General features: G+C 43.5%; 1 protein-coding gene across 2 annotated transcripts in view; it reads left to right on the top strand.

Annotated features, from left to right (window-relative positions):
• Nucleotides 1-22,522, top strand: part of Frmd4a (FERM domain containing 4A) — a 411,101-nt gene that overhangs the window by 244,510 nt on the left and 144,069 nt on the right. For both annotated transcript variants that reach the window (XM_090318924.1, XM_090318923.1), the window contains one exon: nucleotides 20,818-20,883. In XM_090318924.1, the coding sequence (XP_090175050.1) occupies nucleotides 20,818-20,883 (66 nt within the window). Of the gene's footprint in view, nucleotides 1-20,817; nucleotides 20,884-22,522 lie in introns of those variants that run through there.

Genomic DNA, 22,522 nt, shown 5'->3' with positions numbered 1-22,522 from the left:
ACAGTAGGTAGACCCCTGTGGTTGGTATGGGGAATGAAAGGGAACATGGTTGGGGGAAGGAGAGGGGATAGGGAGAGGGAGTTAAGGAGATCTATTCAAGGAATTCACTGTTGCACTTTTATCTTTAAGTGTGGAGTGGAGGTGAGACCTTAGAAAGTTACTGATTTTACCATGTAAATATGCCACGTGTGCTCACATTGTTTATGCTGGTATGTGTATAAGAGAGTGTGTGATGTATTCACATGTATCCTGCAAGCCAGATGATGATTTCTTAGAAGTATATATTTATACCTTATGATGAAATAACTTCACTGGTGGTTTATTCTCTAAAACTTTATTCTTAATGTTTTCATAAGTAAATACATCTTAAAAAACTAATACAGGAGCTAGGCATCTGGTGGCTCATACCTGTAATCCTAGCTACTCAGGAGGCTGAGAGCTGAGGATCACGATTCAATTCCAGCCTGAGCAGAGAAATGCTTGAGGCTTTTATCTCTAGTTAGCCACAAAAGCCCAAGGTAGAGCTATGGTTCAAATGGTAGAGGGCTAGCACAAAAGCTTAGGGACAGTGCTCAGGCCCAGAGTTCAAGCTCTTCAACCAGCATAAACAAATAAAAACAAACTTGTGGAGAGATTTTAATTAAATGAGTCCAAGCACAAAAATAAGCCTGCTAACAGTTAACTAGCTTATGAAGTTACTTTAAACCACACTCTCCACAGGAATGAGAGCAGCTAAGTCTGACTTCACCACTCACTAATTCTTCTCTTTGGGGGTATAATCTGATGATATTCTCTCTGTAGGTTTCTTAGCTGTGGAATATTCTAGTATCTCAATTAAAAGTGATTTCTAGGATCCTACTACTGGACAATAGGATAATGGTCTCAATGATTTTTTGCTCTAAATCTTAAATATTCTCCCAGACCTAAAGTTGCAAGAGAGGAGCTCCCTTACCTTGCTAGGTGACACAGGTAAATCAGACTCACATTCTAGGTGTCCTCTCCAGGGTTTTCCTTCCAGTATGGTTCTACCTTGTCCATATCTGGTTCTATGCTTTCTGTTGCTATCTCTGAAAGTGTCATGAGAGAACAAAAGAAGATACTGGCTATCTGTCTAAAAAGGAAGCTTTACAATGTAAAGCAATCCATCCTACTTTAGGTTCTACTGAAAATCCAAGAGTCTGTGGGAATGTGAGGTATGTGACGGCTTCGAGTCCTCTTGGGGAGGGGTGAGATTTAAGTAAAAAATGTTTTTAATCATGTAAGGTAAGGTCTTTCTTGCAGTAGCTAGAGGAAGCCTCATGGGTGGTAGTATTTCTTCCTTCTCCCTGTCCCCATACTTTTTTCCCTCTGGAAGATCCCATCTCTAGAGCAGGTACACTAGCCTCTGCAGCTCTGTGCTTGACAGCCAGTACTGTACACACAAGCACATGAGCCACTGCTCTCCTCTGCTGGAAGTTCTTCGAATCAGCATAAATCTAGCTTATTAAAACTTTGACCACAGCAGTTTCCTTTGAGTCTCCTAAAGCCACCAGGGCCCTGCCACCCTTTTCTGGGTCCCTAGGCTCAGCATGTCTTTCTCTACCTGACATTGAAGGCAAAGAGCTCTACCACTGATGGCTTTGATTTTTGGAACTGTGGACAGGATCCTGCGCCTCTCCCGATGTTTGTTTTGAGTGTTCCTGATCCTGTGTGTTCTCAGTTCTTAATTGTATCAGTGGAAATGAAATGTTTTTATTCCCAGGAGAAATACTCATTTCTTTGAAGATGAAAATGGCTTGCAAGGATGAAGGTAATAGCTGTTGGAAAGTAATAGAAGAGCTAGATTCAGCAGCATATTACCAACGAATCAAGAAAAGATGAGCCAGACTCTGCTTTGAGCTGAACAAGTGATCACCCTGCAGACGTAGGAGATAACTGACTCTAATTCAGAGCTGTCACTTGTCAGATCTCATAGAAGCATGATTCTCCATCTGGTAGGGTGTTTTCTAGATTTTCGTTTTAAAAATGGAGCTCCAGCTGGGTGCTAGTGGCTCATGTCTATATTCCTAGCTATTCAGGAAGCTGAGATCTAAAGTTGGAAGCCAGCCCAGCCAGGAAAGACTTGAGATTCTACTCCAAGCACTAAAAAAGCAGGAGGTGGAGCTGCCGTTCATGTGGTAGAGCACTAGCCTTGAATAGAAAAGCTCAGGGAGATTGCTGAGTTGAACTCCCAGAACCGGTGCACACACACACACACACACACACACACACACACACACACACACACACACACACACACAGTGGAGCTCTGGCTATCATGCAGTCCTGGAGATACATCTTATCCATGGTCAAGAACATTGACACCTGCATACTCTTTGACCTAAATTCTGGCCACATTCACATTCACATTCTGGCCCCTTCTTGTTCTTAGCATTCACTAGCCAATCTTGGGTACTGTGTATACTTGGTTTTCTTTTTCTTTTCCTTTTCTTTTCTTTCTTTCTTTTTTTTTTTTTTTTTTTTTGCAGTGCTGCAAATACAAAAGTCTTTACCTACTAGGGAAGTACTGTACCACTGAGCTGCCTCCCATCCTGGCATGAACAACCACCTAATTCTCACTACTACATTTAACCCACAGCTTGTGATGAGCCCTTTATAGATCCTTGCCAAGTAAGCAAATTTCTGAGTGGATTCATCACTGCACAAACCAACCAAATGGATCACTTTAGGTTTCATTAGAAACCTGCAAACCCCAGAGCTCTAACATCAAATGCAGTTTGTCAGGGTCTAACCTGTTGTTATATAGTACAGTGGTATGACTTGGTTTTCTCCATGAGAAATACATCGCTAACCTTAGGGCCAGGTGTGAATGCAAACCACTCAACCTTTAAACAGTATTTTTTTCACTTCAAATCAGCCGAGATCTATGTCTGCAGACTTGAGGCTAGAAACCTAGCATTCCCTTCTGGTATTGCTTCCATCTTTGCCAGCCTGTGGCCTTTCTTTGTCCTTGCTGTGTGAGAAACACATGGGGGAAATGGCGTGAAATGGGGAATTAGATTGATAATGCATGACAGCGAATGGAAAACAATCAGAGAGTTGCCAGGCTGTACCATTCATAACCATAAAATGCACAATTACACTCTCACCGCATGCCTACAAAGAAACCTAGTAATGGGACAAATCCAGACTACAAACCCAAATAGTATAGAACCATCTGGAAGTGGATGGAGGACACCCCTACACGTTGCCCCCCGGGGGCACCGGACTGGCTTGCTCACTTCCTGCTTTCTTCAGCGAACCCAGTACATACCCAATATTTATTTCTCTGTTGCTCAGAGAGAACGCAGGAAAGGGGAGGGTGAGGAGGAGCACAATGGAGTTCAGTGTTCTGCCCTCTCAATCCTCTTTTATTGGTCTGCTTGAGTGTTTTGCAACAGAAGAACTATAGAGGAGCCAGTAGCACAGATGTAGCCTGCAGGTCTTGGCAGGAGAGAAGAGACATGTGCAGAAGGCAAGAGAAGCAAGAGCCATAGGTCTGAGTGCGAGGGCTGCTCGGCTCATCAATGTTCAGTGCAGTCTGCAAAGCATGAGCTTGTGTCACTGGGAGGTGGGCCACTGAGTGTTTTAGATAGAGGGCATTTTTAGGAATGGAAGACTTAGACCCACCATGCAAATGAGGAGGAGGAAGAAGACGAGGAAGAGTTTGCCCCACTAGGTTCTCACTTGCTGTGGGCTGGGGCACCCACAGCATAATGTGAATTTCCACAATACAACGTCGTGGAGCAAATACAGACATCCTCTGCTCTGAGTTTAATTATCAGCTGTGAGGCCTAGAGTGAGAGGCTGAATCTCTCCAAATTGTTACAGACTTTATCAGAAAGTCCCATGCAGGGGATCACATAAGATAATGTCCACAAAGCAGCTAACACTCAGTGTGTATGGAAGACTTTCAGTATGCTTGTCATTTTTACCCTCCATGGTTGGCCTGATACTAACTTTTGTGTGAGTGTGTGCGTGTGCAGGGGGGGATATTAGAACACAGGAACTAGGTGTGGAAATGAAAGTAAATGTTACACGGACCTGTACAGTATTGGAATTTTATAGAGAGAGGTAGTGTGGGGAAATAAACATTAGTTCTGGTAGTTGATAAATGGCATAACCCTGGCTATCTTTATTATTGGAAGCAGGAAGAGTTTATGAAGAATGATAGGTGGCAGGGTGGATCCAAACCTCCTGAGTTTAGAGGCACTGGGGGTGAATAACAAAAGCTAATGAGAGAGCCTGGGACTCCTCTGCAACTCAGTGAGTCACAGTGAGGGCTGCAACATGAAAGGGGGGACGGTCAGAGAGGACATAGATGATTTTTACCTTTGTATACATGGAACATTTTACCCAACCTGGCCAGAATTCTTTAGTTTTCCCAAATTAAGCAGGAAAACTTAAGGTTTCAATCTTGGGAGAAAAAAAAAATCAAGAGTAAAAATAAGAATTACCAAAATTATTATCTCAATGACTCTCTCTCTTCTTTCTTTCTTTCTTTCTTTCTTTCTTTCTTTCTTTCTTTCTTTCTTTTTTTGTCTGTGTATCAGTATTGCAGTTTGAACTTCAGGCTTCGTGCTCTTGTTTGGAATTTTCCACGCAATGCTAGCAACTCTGCTACTTGAGCTATACGAAAAGAATCTCATAGATTTCAGTGCCAGGCTGGCTTTGAACCTTGATCCTCAAACGTCAGCTTCCTGGGTAGCTCGGAGCCTGTAATCAATGTCATGTAACATAAAAGGCCAAAATATAGCTACTGCATAATAGTCTTTGGTTGCTTCCTTTTCCTTATCACTGGCTAGGAGCATGTTTAGCTCCTGTTTATTATATCTTACCCAAGAAACTATAGCATCGAATAATAGAGTAGGCTAGATGTTGAGAAGACTGGATGCTTGTTTTGTTTTTCATTTTTCCAACCACTCAACTCCAGTGAAACTAACTAATGGGATGGTTTCCTGGGAATACAAGAAATCAGTGTGCCAATTTGCATAATAGTTGACAAAATTATTTATGCATTTAACCTTTTCGGTGGTAAGTAAAATAAATCAAAGTGAGAGATGATCTATGTCTTTGGTGACTGATTAAAACAGACAAACAGGCAACAAAATGGAAAACATTACAGCAAATATACAGACAGTGAAAGTATTTATAGAACATTATATCCACAGCCAAGACTAAGATATATTTTAGATGAACCCTGGGGAAGAGCTTATGGTCATCGTTAGCCTGGATAGGGTGGAGTGGGTCTGTCATTTTATGGAGAAATTATAAGCTGCTATTTGTTTCTGCTTCCTTCCTTTCTTTATTGTGGAAAATATGGTTTTTGTACCCTTCAACAATTTAGTCGCCCTTCCTCTTCCTAAGGTTGTAACTTAGTCGATAAAGATTTTGTGCTACTTCAACACAACCCCCAAATTCAAAAGACATCCAAATATTCAAAGAAAAATATCCAACACAGCCCTTTGTTCCTTACTATTCTTTTCTTGCCAGTAGAACTGACCACACTCTTGGAGAACAAACAGAACTCAACTGAAAAATGCCATGAGCCATAAGGGTTATACCAAGGCTTTTGGTCTTTTATTGGACACAGCAAAATGTCAGTCTGCAAACATCACACTCACTCCAGACTTTGAAGTCCTGCAGACTGCCTGGCTAGCAAAAATGTGAAGTTGCAGACAGACAGATATTTGCTAGTTCCTTCTTATCTGACCCCATAGGCCTAGGTGATCTCTGCCTCACTGACTTTGAACTGACAGGTTAACAACTTACCCTAAATTCTTCTCTTCCCTTTTTCCTTTGGGTGGAGTTCCTAAGTTCTTCAAGCTTCTTTGTATTTCCCTTTGATATTATGGGACCCGCCAGTGGTTTTCTGATTACCCTTCTTCCTCTTCCTCCCAAGGCTTAGCAATCCTTATCCTGTGATGTTTGACTCACCCATTTCCCTCTTGCTTCCTTACCCATGCATTGCTAGAATTCAGCTCCTCTGTAGTAGGCCTTTCCACCAGTTTTCTCCATCTTTATCCTTTGTGTGCTTCCTAGATTGTTTTTGAGGAAGGCAGCCACCTTTACAGTCATTGCACAGACCCCTCCTACATTCCTGAGTCATAAAAGCATCACAAGCTCTCCCTTAAACATCTTCCTACCTGCTCCCACTACACATAACCCTCCCCTCTTCCTCCATCTCTGCCTGGCCCTGGGCTGTATGCATTCCCTGTAGACCATGCAACTTAGCATAGAATTTTTCAAAAGGCTCACCACAATCTGAGAGAATCTTCCAGTATCCTACACAGACAGACAGACAGACAGACAGACAGACAGACAGACACACACACACACACACACACACACACACACAGAGCCTTGAAACTTAAACTTCAGCATCTGCAGTTGCTCCTCATTGAAACGTCCCTCATCCCTTTTCTGTCTGGGTCACACCTACTCTTCCTTTAACTGGAGCCTCCAGTGTTGCCTTCTGACTCTGAGCTATCATAGCCATCATTTTTTTCCTCCCAAGCAGTCTCTCTTGCCCTGCATCCCATTGTGGTCTTCTAAGCTATCATGATCAGTTGATTCATGTCACTCACTATGGATTGTTGTTGTTGTTTTGTGTGTGTGTGTGTGTGTGTGTGTGTGTGTGTGTGTGTGTGTGTGTGTGTTGGTCCTGGGGCTTCAACTCAGGGCCTGGGCACCAGTTACCATGATTCTCAGATCTCAGGCTCCTGAGCAGTTTGGATTATAGGCATGAGCCACAGGCACCCAGCCCATTTTAGTTTTTTAAGAGAAGGACAAAAATGTTACTTATTGTTGATGAGTAAGCGCCTGCCATTATGCTTAGAGTCTGGTAGGTGCTCAGAAGTGTAACTCAGTTATGAATGGCAACTGTGGGTTTTCTCATTTCTTTACTTGCTTACTTATATCCACAATTACTGTTTTCCTGATGTGACAATTACCTCATCTCTCTGCTAAGTCGCTCACCCTTCTCTGTTTCTGTATCCGAGGGTGAAAGAATTTATTTGGCACTTTGCAGGCCTCATTCCTTTCATGAAAGCCCTAGTCCTGCAAATCTGCCCCACATACGTGTTCGCTGTGTTGTCTTTATATAGGCCTTATCCCTTCCAGGAATGTTGGTGAGAAGTGACAGAAATGCTTTTCCTTGGGGAGTTGGCATTCAAAGAAGAGGAGGCAGTCAGGGAACCCCGTAAATCAGTTACTTAGGATGCTACAGGGTAAAAGTAAATCGGAGGAGGGGAAATGTGAGGAGGAGCTGGGGGCTTGCCCAGCATAGGTGACCAGGGGGCCGACAGAGGGTCAAGACGCCCTGTTGAAGAAGTGGGGATGAGGGATGCGGTGATTGAAAGAATCTGGCCATGTGATGACAAGGTGCTGAGAGAGTCCAGGTTCTGAGTATTATATACACAGAACCAACAAGATTTTTCTGGGTGGACTGTTTGGGAACTACAGCGTAGAAACTGGAGGTGGGAGATGGAGTGGACTCCCCATAGGACCAGGAAGAAGCAAGACCAAGAATCCTACATGAGCTGAGGAGCTTTTTTGTCCTCAGCCCCATGCTAAGCGTCCAGTTGGGGAACTGTAGTCACCACCACAGCCTCCTGTTTGTCCTCATTTGAAATTCTGGCTTTTCTATAATCACAGCCACATTTCCAGGTGAACCGTTCAGCCATCGACGTGGACATTTTAAATCTAGATGAAAAAAATCAGCATTGCTGAGCTTTTAATCAGCGCTGGTTTGGGGAAGAAAAGAAAGCACAAAAAAACAAAAATCCAACAAACCCCATATCCCTTAGTCCCTCCTCTCAAGGAAACAGCCAAACAGGAGACACAGTAGACTCAGTTGCAGCCTTTTTTTTTTTTCCACTGTGTGTAGTCAACACAATAATTACCTCCTGCCAAAAGCTTGAAGGAGTTGTTCTGTATCCAATTAGAATTTTTGATTTGACTAGCAGATACACCATAACATCTTTATTTCTGTAACTGCTGGCAAATGCTGTGCACCCTGCATGTTTTCTTGAACATGCATTTGCTCTAGTCATTGCACTTGAAGGTTCTACCTTGTGTCTCCCTAGAGGATTGCAGAGTGAGTTATAGGGATATCCCTGCTTCTGGATCCCCCCCTTCCTGCTTCTCTCTACTGTCTTTCCTGTTTTCCAAGCCTGCTTTCTCGCCACCCCCCCCTCGGTCCCCCAGCTGTTCAAGGGTACTGAGTGGGCAGGAACAGTTTGGGAATTTGTCTCCCTGCATCCAGCTGCTGTAGTCTCATCAAGGACCAGGTCTGGGTGGCTTCTGGAACCTGCAGAAACCTCCCACAGGATGAATGGGGGCAGAGCCCTGGCAGCAAGGTTCTAGCTTTCCCAAGAACTTAGATAAGACTTTCTGCACTCGATGTCAGAGAAGCTATGAACTATCCTGCAGCACAAGCACTTCCCAGGTTCTCTCTGTGCATTTTTTTGTGGAGCTTGTGAGCACTCCATGTTGGGACCTCCAGCTCAGGGATTTCTAGCTTTGGAGCATGGGGGAAGTTGGGATGGTGGGGGGGGGGGGTTGTTGGCATGGTAGCAAGCTGGGCATGTAGCTTGGGCCCTGGACTGAGGTTCTTGGAGTTCTGTCATAGCAGGCAGCCGGGGCTTTGCTGTGGTGACTGTTTGACCACTTAGCTTCAAAGGCCACCAGGATGCAAGGATGGAATTTGAGAAGCTTGCAACCGGCCTAGCATAGTACTTCCCACCCTACACATCTCAGAAGATGGGAGTAAGGGAGGCTATGACCAGAGCTATTCACAGATTTCATCTTGCCGAGGAGGGGAATGAGAAATCACTTGGTACATGACAGGACATACATGTAGGCTTCTTACATGCTTTTGGTTGGCTTCCTGCAGCCATCTGCCTATACCAATAGTACTGTACGCCCTCACGTGATGTTATACATATCCAAATGGCCACTGATAATGTCAGCGTTCCCCACCCCAGGCATCCACACACTCACCTGTGTAGTGAGGCAGAGGCATCATCTGTCACTAATGGCAGAGCCATGTTGATTCTGCATGACCTGTGGTCACATGAGCATAGGAACTATAAAACCAACAGGTGTTCTTAACCCCTCTGAGGCTTTCTGCAGAATGGGCTAATGAAACCCTGCCTCTAGGCTGGTAGGGTGCTTGTCTAGCAATGGTAAGGTCCTGAGTTATAAGTGTAATACTACCAAGAACCAGAGTGATCTTATGAATTTCAATTAAGCTGAATAGTGACTGCATTATGACTGTCCCCTGAATAGGTATGTAAGAAGATATAGTATATCAGTATAGTTTATTCACTTGTTTATTATGGTGATCATATCATTCCCGCTACAGTTCTACACACATTATCATTTTAAGGCCAATAAAAATTTACAACTCTGGAAACTTATTGAGTGATAAGTTGGAACTAGTGTTGCATTGACTCCTACTGAAGACACAGTAAGCAAATATATATAAATAAACATATATACATATAAACATATATAAACATATATATACATATGTATGTATATAGAGAGAGGGAGGGAGGGAAGGAGGGAGGGAGGGAGAGAGAGAGAGAGAGAGAGAGAGAGAGAGAGAGAGAGAGAGAGAGAGAGAGAGAGAGATATTTAACTTTAACAAAATAAGCCAGATGCCAGTAGCTCACACCTGTAATCCCAGCTATTCAGGAGGCTGAGATCTGAGAATCACAGTTCAAAGCTAGCCCAGTCTGTGACACTCTTATCTCCAATTAACCACCAGAACACCAGAAGTGGTACTGTGGCTCAAGTGGTAGAGCTGAAGAGCTCAGGGACAGTGTCCAGGCTCAGACCCACAACCATCTAAAAAAGAAAATAAACAAAATGACAGCTTGTGCTGAGTGTGGTGGTTTGTGCCTGTCAGCCTAGCACTTGGAAAGCCAAGATCAGCTTGGGCTGCTTGGTGAGACCTTATCTCAAAACAAAACAAAACCCAGATGTGGTAGTTCATGCCTTTAATCCCAGTTACACAAGAGGCGTAAATAAGTGGATACAGGTCAGAAGCCAATTTAGGCAAAAAAGTTCTGGGCCTTTCCCGAAAAATAATAAAGCAAAAGCGTTGGGTACATGGCTTTAGTAGGAGAGTACTTGCCTCACAAGCACAAGGTTCTGAATGCAAACCTCAGTACTGCCCAAAATATTAAGACAGATTGAATTAGATGTTGGAGCAAAGTTAAGTGGTTGATGTTTTGGGTTATCAAACACAGGAGTACTCTAGCAAAACTGAGGTTGGCACATGCATGTAACACACAGAGTGTTACATCTTATTTTCCTTTTTAATTTTTCCTGCTGGCATTGAACCCAGGGTTTCTTGCATGCTAAGCAGGCTCTCTTCCACAGAGCTACACCCTCACCCAGCCCCAACATTACATTTTAAATAGGGAATATTTGATTGTACATTTAAACAGGGGAAATTCATCATGTAAAAAACTAGGAAAAACTTATTTGTGACTATGTGTCTGCAGTGCAGTTTTCTTTTTAGTGTGTGTCAGTACTGGAACTCAAACTCAGGACCTGGGTGCTATCCCTGAGCTTTTTTGGTCAAGGCTGGCATTCTTTACTTGAACTACAGCTCTACTTCTGGCTTTTTGCTGGTTTATTGGAGATAAGAATTTTATGGGCTTTCCTGCCTGGGCTGGCTTCAAACTGCCATCTTCAGATCTCAGTCTCCTTAATAGCTAGGATTACAGTCATGAGCCACTGACAATTTCGGTGAAGCAGGACTGAATATTGTAAATATTTGTTTCATCACATATCATGTAATGCTGCAACAGTAAATGTGACAAGTAAAGGTATCAGTGGTTCAGATGAATGCATTTTCTTGAAATTTTTAGTTATTCCTGTATATTTGTGTACATGTCTTCCTATCTTGTCTGCCCCAGCTTACTGGAGTAGGCAGGGATCTTGATATCTTGTATCTTACCTCACCTTCCAGCTGAGCTCAGTAATCCTTTCTGTAACTCCCAGGCCAAGGTCCTCTGCCTCTTCCTGCTCACTAGTCATGATAACCAGGCACCTGACTCCATGTTGAACAATAATGCCTGTTTAACGTTCTTCCTTCTATTGAATTCCAATGTATCTTTGTAACTTCCACTCATTGATTCTATTTTTGGCCCGCCAAGCCAAATGTTCATCTCCTTTCTAATTATACTCATCCATTTAGCAAGTTTTCCCATCCAATTTTACCCAAGATAGTCCTGGACCATGCTTGTTCTTGCCACGTCATCAATCAGAGCCTGAGTTTGTACTCATGCAAGTCTTTGTTGGTAGGAATAATCAATCACGTGGTGTCCTATTTCATTTGTGCTCAATCTTGTTGTCCTTGCTTGGATTCCTCCTGTCTCTTTCATTTCCTACGCAAAATACGGCACCCAGAATTAAACCCAGAATCTAGAAATGGCTTAATCATAAAGAGATCCTGAATTCTCTCGTTCTATATGCTTTGCTTGTGGCATTGAACTGTAAGTAGGAAACAAAGCGTGAACAATCTGATCCCAATTTTTACACCTTTAAGCTCCCATCCAAGCCTCTTCATCACATGGACAGTTGATAACTGCACCTTCTGTATCTGTTTACACATTGCTGGGGGTGGAGGGGTACACAGAGATTGAGAAACTCCATGTGTATTTTGTATTATGTTATAATTTTCCAAATGCTTGTGTGTCTTGCTAGGCACTGAGCTTCAACATTTGCCATTTGAAGCCTCTTCACAGACAGTATTTCTACCTCAGCTCTGGTCAAGTTGATTGGACAACAGTGTTGAGGGCCCCCTCACAGTTCCCTGGGGCACATTGGATGTCTGTGATTATGAACAGAGCCCTGCTCCTCACTTACCTATGCCCATCCTCCAGCCTCTGCAGGGCCGATGCTGCCATGTTCACAGCATGCCCTGTTCTCTCTCAGTCTAGCCCTTCTGAATCATGCTGCTTTGCCGGGCACCAACGTCTCCCCATAGTTCCTTCTCCCTATCCGGTGTGATTCCATGTCCCCTGCCTTTTCCCCAAGCCATCTTCCACAACACTGTTGTCACACTCAGCACTCTACAAGTGCTGTTAACTTGGTATTTCTTCTACCCAGAGGACACATGGAATCCTCTTACGTTCAGAAACAAAATCGCCTATATCACTATATCCAGTGAGATGCCTGGTGGGCAATAAACGCTCAGAGCACTTGAATGAACACACACCCTGGGGAGCTTTTGTACCTACAGTCGCTTACCTCTATTTCATTTAGAATACACTCCTAGAAGAGAGAAACGACTGAGCTGAAGGATATGAATCTTTTGACCATTTACCTTCTATATTTCCTATGTGAGTGGTCTTCTAAGTTGTGATTCTCTGCTAGTCAAAAAAATTTTATCTTTGATGTATAAACATCTCGTTATCATTTCTCCCGACACCCAAATTTGCATTTACCTTTTTTGTACTGGAAAATTATTTCAATATAATCCAAATCTAAATTGTGCCTCTTTTATTGTTGTTGGTTGTTTTCTGTGGGTCTTGTTGGTTAATTTTTGTTGTGGCTTTTTTTTTCTTTTTGGTGCCAATAGTGGTACTTGAACTCCGGGTCAGGGCACTGCCCCTGGGCTTTGTGTGCTAAAGCTAGCATTCTACCATTTAAGCCACAACGCCACTTCCAGCTTTTTGGTGGTTCATGGGAAATAAAGTCTCCTGGATTTTCCTGCCCAGACTGGCCTTAGACTGTGATCCTAGAGTAGCTAGGATTACTGCTGTGAACCACCAACACCTAGTTCACATACTTGTTTTTTATATTTTATGTAACCATCTGTATAACTAGTGTAGATTCTTTTCCTTGTTAGCTCTTTGTGCCCCTTCTTGGTTAAGCAGTTTGAAACAAAACAGGAACCCTATTGTTCCGTGGTTTGACCTTGAACAAAACTCCAATCGGCTACAAGGGGTGGCTCCATCCTTTTCGCTTGTTCTTCCTGCTTTGAACATGTCTTTAAAGGGCCCTTTCTCATCCTTGACTTTCTTATTTTAAATATCAACTTTAGTCTTGCAACTTTGGCCCCATAACTTTGTGTGGCGCTGGAAGTTCTGCTTTCAGGTTCTATTCCCTTGATGTTTTGTAAATGTCACATAGAAACCTTTTGGGACATCATACATACCCTCTTCTGTCTTTTCCATTTTTTGTGTGTGTGTGTGTGCCAGCCCTGGGGCTTCAACTACTGTCTGGGCATTGTCTCTGATCTTTAGTGCTCAAGGCTAGCACTCTACCACTTGAGCCACAACTTCATTTCTGGCTTTTGTTTGTTTGTTTGTTTTTGGTAGTTAATGGAAGATACAAGTCTAAAGAACATTCTTCTCTAGGCTGGATTCAAACCACCAGCCTCAGATCTCAGCTTCCATAGTAGCTAAGATTACAGATGTAAGCCACCAGTCCCTGACTTTCTGGCTTCATTTTCTTTTCTTTAGGTTATCATCACATTTTTACCATTAACGTCTCAGTCCTTTATGATATCTTTCAGGCCCATAGAATCAGCTTATCTTTGGGGTTCAGATGCAGTGTCCTTTGCAGGAGCCTGCCTGGGTGTGCATGTTGTAAATAACTAGGCTGGCTGTGTGCATTAGTGTGCATGCTCATGTGTGTGGAAGGATAATACTGGACACGAGCCCACAAGCTTTGTATTGACGTACCCCCACTCCTTTCTTAGATCCCCTTCAACATTCCTTTTGCTAGCCTTGTGGAGGTCTGTTCAGCACAGGGTCACCTGAGAGTCATGGTTGCTTAGAGCTGAACCAGGCCTCCAAGCCCTGGTGTGGACAGTCTCCCCTTTTCATACACAGCCAGGGCTGGGACTCGCCCAGAGCCAGCCTCCTATACTCTGCCACAACAGGGAACACCTGTGTGAAGAGAACGAGGAACGAGGCAGACATGACTGGGTTGTCCTGTGGGTGGAGGTGGCTGGGACACAGAAGACCGAGTGTTCCTGACACCCCCCGCCCCCGCCGTGCTGGCTGGGGTGTGGGATTCAGAGTTCGGCAGAGCTACTAGCCCCACAGAAGAGCACGGCCATTGTCACTGATAGGCTAGGAAAGCAGGCCTAAGCTAACAAGGTAACTTCTAGAATGTTACAACAAGTGATGAGGAGATAAGAGCCCTCCCCTCAGCGCTGGCGGCACAGTGAGGAAGGCACGGAGCTTCTTATTCACGGGGATTGAGAATAGCCCGCACCCAACAGCCACAGAGTACTGTGACAGTGGGCAGCGCCTCTGGGGGTCTTTTCTAAAAAGCCACACGCACTGTTGGAGCTGCATCAAGTGACCTAGAAGAAAGGGCAGCCATGTCCCTGGGCTCGCTGTCTCTCCTCTAGTCACCCCATGTCCCAGGCACCTGGCTGAGCACGTGTGCCTGAGCATGGAGCACCGAGGTGGATCTTTGCCTGCAGAGCTAAGGGCACAGCACAGGCAGAGCCTGGAGGCCAGGGAGAGGGTGGCCCTCAGGTTGAGTGGCAGAGTCTCAGGTCAGTGGGGCCATTGAGACAAACAGAGGGCTTCTATTATTTTTTGTCTGGGGAGGTGATACTGTTTTAACTAAGGGCTTCACATTTGTTACGCGGGCACTCTACCACCCAAGCCGTATTTTGAGACAGAATCTGGCTAAGTTTTCGCCAACAGGCCTGGAACTTGAGCCTCGTTTGCCTCTGCCTCCCAAGTGGCTGAGATCACAGGCTTTTGTGCCCTCATCATACTCTAAGATTTTTTTGTCAGTCATGGGGTTTGAACTCTGGGCCTGGGTACTGTTCCTGAGCTCTTCAGCTCAAGGCTGTTACTCTACCACTTTGAACCACAGCACCACTTCCAGTTTTCTGGTGCTTAATTTGAGATAAGAGTCTCATAGACTTTTGTGCCTGGGCTGGCCTTGAACCACAATCCTCAGATCTCAGCCTCCTTAGTAGCTAGGATTACAGGTATGAGCCACCAGTGTGGCTATACAGTGAGATTCTTATCTACTGAGTTGACATTCCACTTTCACAGCATAAAGAGGGAAAGAGGTAGTTTGATTGTCCCATTCAGATCCTAAAACCTAAAATCTGCCCACTCCATCCCAGCCCTCCTTCCCCCCACCTCTGTTCTAGTCTGCTTATCTTTCCCCTCCAGCCTCAGTTCATACAGCACAGCACTTCCTCTGTGCTCCAAATTCTGCACTCCCCTTTTCTTTCTCGAACTAGGCCCTTCTCTCTTCCCTGGGCCCTCTCTAAATAACAGGACCCAAAGTTCTCTGTTGAGTAGGATTACGTCTCTGTGTCTTCGGAGATTCCCACTGCTGGGAAGGCAAAAAACAAAAACACCTGAGCTCTTTCGCCTGAAAAGAAGCAAAGGCCTGCAGCTGGATTGTATTGAAGTGACTATGTCTTAATAAATGTTTGTGCTTTGAGCAGGATAGTGGGTTAATACTTCTAAAGGAAGTCCTAAGCTAGGAACCAGTAGCTCAAGCCTCTGATTTTAGTTAGCTACTCAGGATTGATACCTGGAGGATTATGGTTTAAGGCCAACCAGGACAGAAAAGTCTTTGAGACTCCCATCTCCAATCAACCAAATAAAAGTAAGTCAGGCTTGGAGGTGTGGCTTAGTGACAGAGCATCAGCCGGGAGCAAACAAGCTAAGCCAGAATGAGAAGCCCTGAATTCAAGCCCTGGTATCAACACAAAAAAATAAAGAGTTCTGTTTGTAGAAGAAACTCCAACCATGGCAGAATCCAGGTAGGAAACCCAAGTTTCTATTCTAGAGATATCAAGCCAGTTGGAGGGAGAGGGCAGAAAATGCTGTAGCCTGCCAGGGGCCTGGAGGCCTTTAACCGTGGGTAGCTTTACTGCTCTGGGCTTGGAACTGGTGCCTGGACACATAGCACCTCTAGGCTCATTCATTTGGACTCTGTAGGATTTGTTTCCTTCTATTTGGTCAGAGCAAGACACAGGGCGCTTGTCTGTTTTGGCTGCACCCCACATATACCTGCCCACCACCCAGGCCCAGGAGTTTGTCCTCTGTTCTGATGGTTTTTCTTCCATCCTCCTGTTCCACAGTCTGAGTCAGAGGTCCCCTTCCATGGTGGGGCTACCTGGTAGGTCTCGCCCCTTATCTGCCTTTACCCATGGCTTTATTTATTTTTAATGAGAGTTCAAACCCTGCAGTGTTTTTCTACACACTGGCTGCCCAGATGCATGACGTGGACTGTATTAAACTGGTTATCTCATAGGACTTGGGGCTTGAATACACACATATTTCTGAACCCTTTAGTGACATTGGGGCTCACGTGCTCCCTCCACCCCCTGGCACAGCAGTCTGTGTCCCCAACCCTCAAGTTCAGCCCCTGATGGGACCACAGTGCCCTAGTTACAACCTTTCCAATCTTAACATGGGGAGGGTCTTCATTCTGCCATGTTAGTTTGCTCATTTCCTCTAGGATCACCTGTTTAAGAACTTGTGCCTGTGCCTTATGAACTGCAGCTATGTTGAGCAGCCAGAACAACCCCCCCCTTCTCCAGCCCTGAGGCTTGGCTCCTTTGTTCTTCTAAATCCAGGAGAGTTATAAAAACAGAGGGGGCACAATTTGGAGGAGGTCACGGATGACAGCAAGGTTAAAATGAGCCTTTTTGTTGTTGTGTCCTAAGTGTCATTTTTATAGAGGGGTTTCAATTCAACCTGTCAATTTACAAATACAATGCATCTTGATTAATGTCACCCCTTTCTGAATAAGATGTCTGTTGTAGTTGTACTTGACTCACCTGTCCTTTCTCTGTCACCTGATGTTAATTCATAGCACTTGCAGAAAGTGAGCTTGTCAGTAAGTCCAGCGACTCAAGAGTATTTTGTTTCAAAACCAAACCAGGAAGAAAAGTCAGAGGTTCTAACTCCAAAAATAGCCAGCAAAGGCCTAGGCTAGAGGTATGGCTCAAGCGGTAGAGCACCAGCTGAACAAGCAAACCCAGGGCTCTGAATTGAAACCTTCATCCTGCCACACATACATCCCTAATTTTAACTTGTGATTCGGTTCTTTGTCTGAGTCTTCAACAACAGCTTGTGTTTCTGGGTGACTGGGGACGTGTTGCCTCTCTTCAGTTCCTGGCTGTGAGTAAAGAAGGATTTGATGATTTTATTAAACTTTGTGGTTCTAAAACTTTGAGTTCCTACATTGCTGCTTTAGCTTTCATTTTTCTAAGGTAACAAGTGGACACTTTTGAAGTGACACCCCCATTTTGTCCTCCCCCCCCCAAAGGAGGAGTTCCAATAATGTCTAGTACAGGGAAGTTGTAGTCAGGGCCTTGGAATTTTCTTCTGAGCCAGGAAATGGCTGAGGTCAGAGGTCCCTCTGTGCAGTACTGCCTCTGGCATTCTTAGCATGGCCTCTGGGTTAAGGACCCTAGCCTGGCTGTAAGACAAGTTTCTGTGTTTGTGCCTCAGCTCACATAGCTTTTTTCAACTCTGAATTTTCTGATTGATGGTCAGGTTTTCACAGATAACATTTCAGGTTGCTTACAGACTATTGGGAATTTTTAAAAATAACCTAGATCTTGAAATTGGTCCTTCTTTGTTTTAGGTAATTCTCATGAGTCACAAATACATATTATTAAAATTGTATTGTCTTAATCGTGCATTGTCTCAAATAAGAATATGAATCCCAACTTGGTATGTCGGTATACATGTGGGGTATGTGTGTGTGTGTGTGTGTGTGTGTGTGTGTGTGTGTGTGTGTGTGTGTGTAGAAATTAGGCCAGGGAAACTGGGGAAAAGGAGTAACAGAAAGTTTTTTAGTTTTCATTCTGAAGCAAAATGTATTTTTTAAGTTCAGGATCTGCTTCAAATGGTGGTATGGCACTATACTACTTTACATTTCTATACAAACATTAGGAACAACAGAACTGGGATGATTTCCTTGGCATCCTTCCATATACACATACACTGCGTGGAAAATTATGGAGTGAAGAGCAAGTAAAATGCGAGAGAGGACACCCAAGGAATGTCTAAAACAGACAGAACAAGGGCACATAATGTTGAGAAAGGAGGGGATAATAGGCACAGGAAACTGGGAAGATTTGAGTCCACACTCAGATCATTTATACTGTCTTTAAGCAAAGTAACATTCAAAAAGATTCTGTGCCGAGCACTGGTGGCTCATACCTATAATCCTAGCTATTCAGGAGGCAAAGATCTCAGGATTGTGGTTCAAAGCCAGCCCCATATCAGAAAAGTCCATAAGATGCTTATTTTCAATTTACAGCGAAAACCCAGAAGTGGAACTGTGACTCAACTATTAGAACGCAAGCCTTGAGCAAAGATGCTAGGGACAGTACCCAGGCCTTGAGTTCAGGTCCCAGTACTGGCACATCCTTAGAATCCAGAGCCCGTAGGAGGCTCTGGATTGATGTAGAATTGTGTTGTGCAAAACAGTTTAGGGTTGGAATAGCAGTCGGCTGACATCTATGTACATACAGCCTGGTTCTCCAAAGGATTTCCTTTGAGGGTGATGCCCGGGATCCAATTATGCTGAAACAAAAAGAGCGCAAGCGCTAGAGAGAGAAAAGGAACACAGTATTATATTACGATTGTTAGTATTCAAGAGGAAATTTCAGCTGTGCCTGGCAAGCCACACAAAGCTACAGATGTCTGCTGTTGGGCTGTGCCCGCCTTTCTGAAGTGAGGATGAAAACCTGGAACCTCCAATCTGCCTTAGGACTCAAACAGTAAACAGGTGCCCTCTTGAGAAACAACCTGCAGCCCTGTTCTCAAACCTCCAAAGCCACAGTGAATCAAACGGAAGTTTTCATTCAGACGTTCCTGGGGTGACTTTTGCAGGGCTCTTTTATTTCTCCCAGGGGAGGTGTGAATGAGGGAGGGGCAGACTTATCTTTTCCTCAGGAATAAACACCAGCATCCCAATATACTACCTTTAGCTACTGGGCAGATGAAATGGTATTATTTTTCATAAGCACCTTTTACTTTTCATGAAAAATGACTCACGAGGGTCAACTTTCACATCTGAACTTTTATGTGCTGTGAAATGTTTTCAGAGTATGATCTGTGGCTTCATTACTGTAGGAGTCAGGTCCCTTAAATACCAATTTGATTTCATAAAATCTGCTAGAATGTGAATCAGGAACTGAAAGACATATACACCCTTAAACTTCCACCATGTGAGGAGGCTTGAAATGTTGTGTTTGAAGGATACAAAGACAAATTGTATATGTTTCATAAGTCCTTTTTGTATCTTTACCCTTCAAGGGATTTTTTCTTAATCCTGTGAAAAATGTTGTTTAAAAAAAAACCACTTTAACAATCAAGGTGTCTATACCACTTTTAAACTAACTTGCACTCTCTTAAACATCTTAGAATAATTTCAGTAGCTTTGAACTTCTTTCTCCCAAGTACTTGCACAGTTGCTATTAACTGCCCTATTGAAACCTGAAATTAACATGTTCGGTGGCAATTTTGTTTTGTAAAAGGATTGGGTTCGAACTCAGTGGCTCACATTTGCTAGCAGATGTCCTACCACTTGAGCAATGCTTGTGCCAATTCTGGGGTTTGAACTGAGGGCCTGGGCGTTGTCCTTGAGATTTTTTTCTTCTTTTTTTGCTCAAGGGTAGCAGTCTGTCATTTGAGCCACAACTTCATTTCCAGCTTTTTGGTGGTTTTTTAGAGATGAATCTCATGGACCTGCCTATGTGCCTCTCTCCTTATTTATATCTGTGTAGCATAGCTCGTCTTTAGCCCTTGCTAGGGGCAATGATTGTGTAGTGGGAAATACTGTATATTCCAGTATATTCCATGAGAGCAACATTCAAGAGCTTCAGATCCGCACAGTGCTGTGGAGATCAATTCATGAGAGCCAGTTGTTAAAGTTTTCAGGAATTTCTAAAACTTGGCCAATACTAAAATTGAGCGTACAAGCATAATTAAAGGATATTTTAAAACAAAAGTTCTACTCGGAGCCTGTCACTTCCTCATAACTACACTACAGTCGAGCAGGGTTGTCGTTATATTCCTGGTGTTGCAGACACTGTTAGTGTCATGACAATTGCCTGCTTGTCTGCTATCTTTGAGAATTTCCTTTGAGAACAATGCCAACAAATGCTAACAAATGCTGTACATTAAGCAGAAATCCAGTTATTAAAAATCTACCAGCTCCAGCTTGTTTGTTTTTGTCCATCAGATTGGGGTCTAGAATTCACCGAAGTCCTCTTCAGAGACAGAAATCTCAAAAGGCACAAGGGACAGGGCTCTAGGTAGACTATGGGCACTGTAACCTGTTGCTGCTGTGAGTCTGCATAGGCTCAGGTCATTCGAGAGGTGCTTGGCTAACACAAAGACCCGAGATGGGTGGACCTCTGCTTTCTGCTGACTAACAAGACAGACCATGAATCTGGGGGCAGAAATGGGTTCTTGAGCTCTGTCTCTCGTGTTGATACAGTTACTAAATGGAATAATGAACACGAGAAGAACCCTTACCATTTTGCAAATGTATGTGCTACTCTATTCCCCTTCCTTGGATATGTAAGGAAGCTCCATTGCAGTATTATGTGCCCTTCATACCGGGCTTCCAGAATAGCCCCCGCTGGATAGAAATTGCTCCATATTTCTGAATGGATGAATGAAGCAACATTTTTACAACCACTTCTCGTCATTTACAACCCGATTCTCTCAGACAAGTATCTCTAGTCCAGCTCCAGAACTCTTCTACCCTTTGTCCCACTTCTTGACTTTAATGGCTACCATGTCTTTTTCTTTGTAGATGACGGAGGGGCGTCGATGTCAAGTACACCTTCTGGATGACAGGAAGCTGGAACTCCTGGTACAGGTAAGTCCTCTGGGGGTCATTTTGGAAGTTTCTCCTGAGATTCGTGTGATTCTGAGGTTGATTTGTTGGTGGAAAAGGAAGAGGATGTCAAGTGTTCTTAAATCTCTGGCTATGCAATCTGCGAAGAATGGCTGGGACACACCAGGGTATTGTGTGTGAGCTATTTTTTGCTCATTCTGTATCTCTGGACATTGCGCCTCGGGAATTTGTAAGGCCAGATGTATATCTAAGCTATTGTTACGATTCTTTAGGAAAGGAAATTCCATTAGTGCTATTAAGTTATTCTTCCTGCTTGGAAAGAGTGAACTGCCATATAATGTAAATCATAACTTGCTGTAAGTAAAAGTGCCTGGTCACACTTGCTCAGAGGGAATAGCACATAGTCCATTCTTTTCAAAAACGGAGACAAGGTATGTGCTTTTGGAGGTGTAAGTGCCTGTACGCTTACGCCATCATCACTGTTGAACACCTGGAACAACAGACATGGGAAATCAACCGATTTTTCTCCAAGTTGAGAACACATAAGGGTCAGAGAAGTTATTAGAATCCCAGCCTTTGGGCTGGCTCACCTTATCCTTGAAAGATGGCACTCTGAACCTGGTTTAAATGGCCTTAAAATCTGTTACTCATCTATTGCTTTGATCAGTGTGTTTAAATCAGACTCTCTAGGGTCTATCTCGAGTTCTGAGGGTCTTGTGTCTCATGCGCCATGCCAGTTGTCTTAGGGATGCTGTAATGCCTGGGTGGGGCAGAATGAGGCCCTTGTATTATTTTCAGGAAGATGATGACTTGGAATGAGGATGGTCTCATATGGGCCCTTGTCTATGTGTGTTGCTTGGATTTGAGAAGGTTCACACTGCAAACTCAAAAGAGCTAAGGCTTTTAATATGACTCAAATAACAAAGGCATTATAAAGGCAGTATAGGAATCTGAGAAAACAGAAAGACACATCATATCGCATTGATTTCACCAATTTTTATCCTCTTGGTAGATTTCTTAGCAGCATTTTTTTCATATTTGCATTCCTTGCATGGTTGCCACCATAGTGCATGAGTAGTTTTATGTTTTACTTTACCACTTTGTTATTCACTAGTATTTTCCAAGTGACTATAAATTATCATCTTTAAGAGCTGCATATATTTCTCGAAATAGAAAACACCATTACTATCTAATCATTCACCCATGTGGGTATGTTGACATATTTTGTAAAATAGCTTTTTCCAAGTTTTCTTTAGACATACACAAAAAGGAAAGACTAATTCAGTGTAGGTTTCAGCCAACATTATGAAACTTGAAACTGTTGGACAAAAGCCAACTTAAATAGATAATTGTCTTTTTCTTCTTCAATATTCTGTTGTCCAGAACTCTAAAGCAGGCTCCTTTCTACGAGCAGCCCCTGTTAGGAGTAAATATTGTCATTAACTTATCCCGCTTTATAGAGGTTTGCATTAAAGATTACATTCTTATTAGGCTCGATCTGAGGCCTTCACTTTTCTTAAAAGTCAGACTTAGGATTTGGATTTGAGTGAGGGAAGCAGTAAAGGTTAACTGTTGAGTAAGATCTCTTGAGTCTGCAAAGTCTTTCTTTCACCAAACCAACATTAGATGCCTGTGAAAATTGTTTAATTGTATTTTATTG

Source organism: Megascapheus bottae, chromosome 26, assembly GCF_031878675.1.
Source record: "Megascapheus bottae isolate mThoBot1 chromosome 26, mThoBot2.hap1, whole genome shotgun sequence".
Taxonomy (NCBI): Eukaryota; Metazoa; Chordata; class Mammalia; order Rodentia; family Geomyidae; genus Megascapheus; species Megascapheus bottae.
Note: the sequence above shows the minus strand (reverse complement) of the source record. Positions and strands in the feature narration are given on the sequence as shown.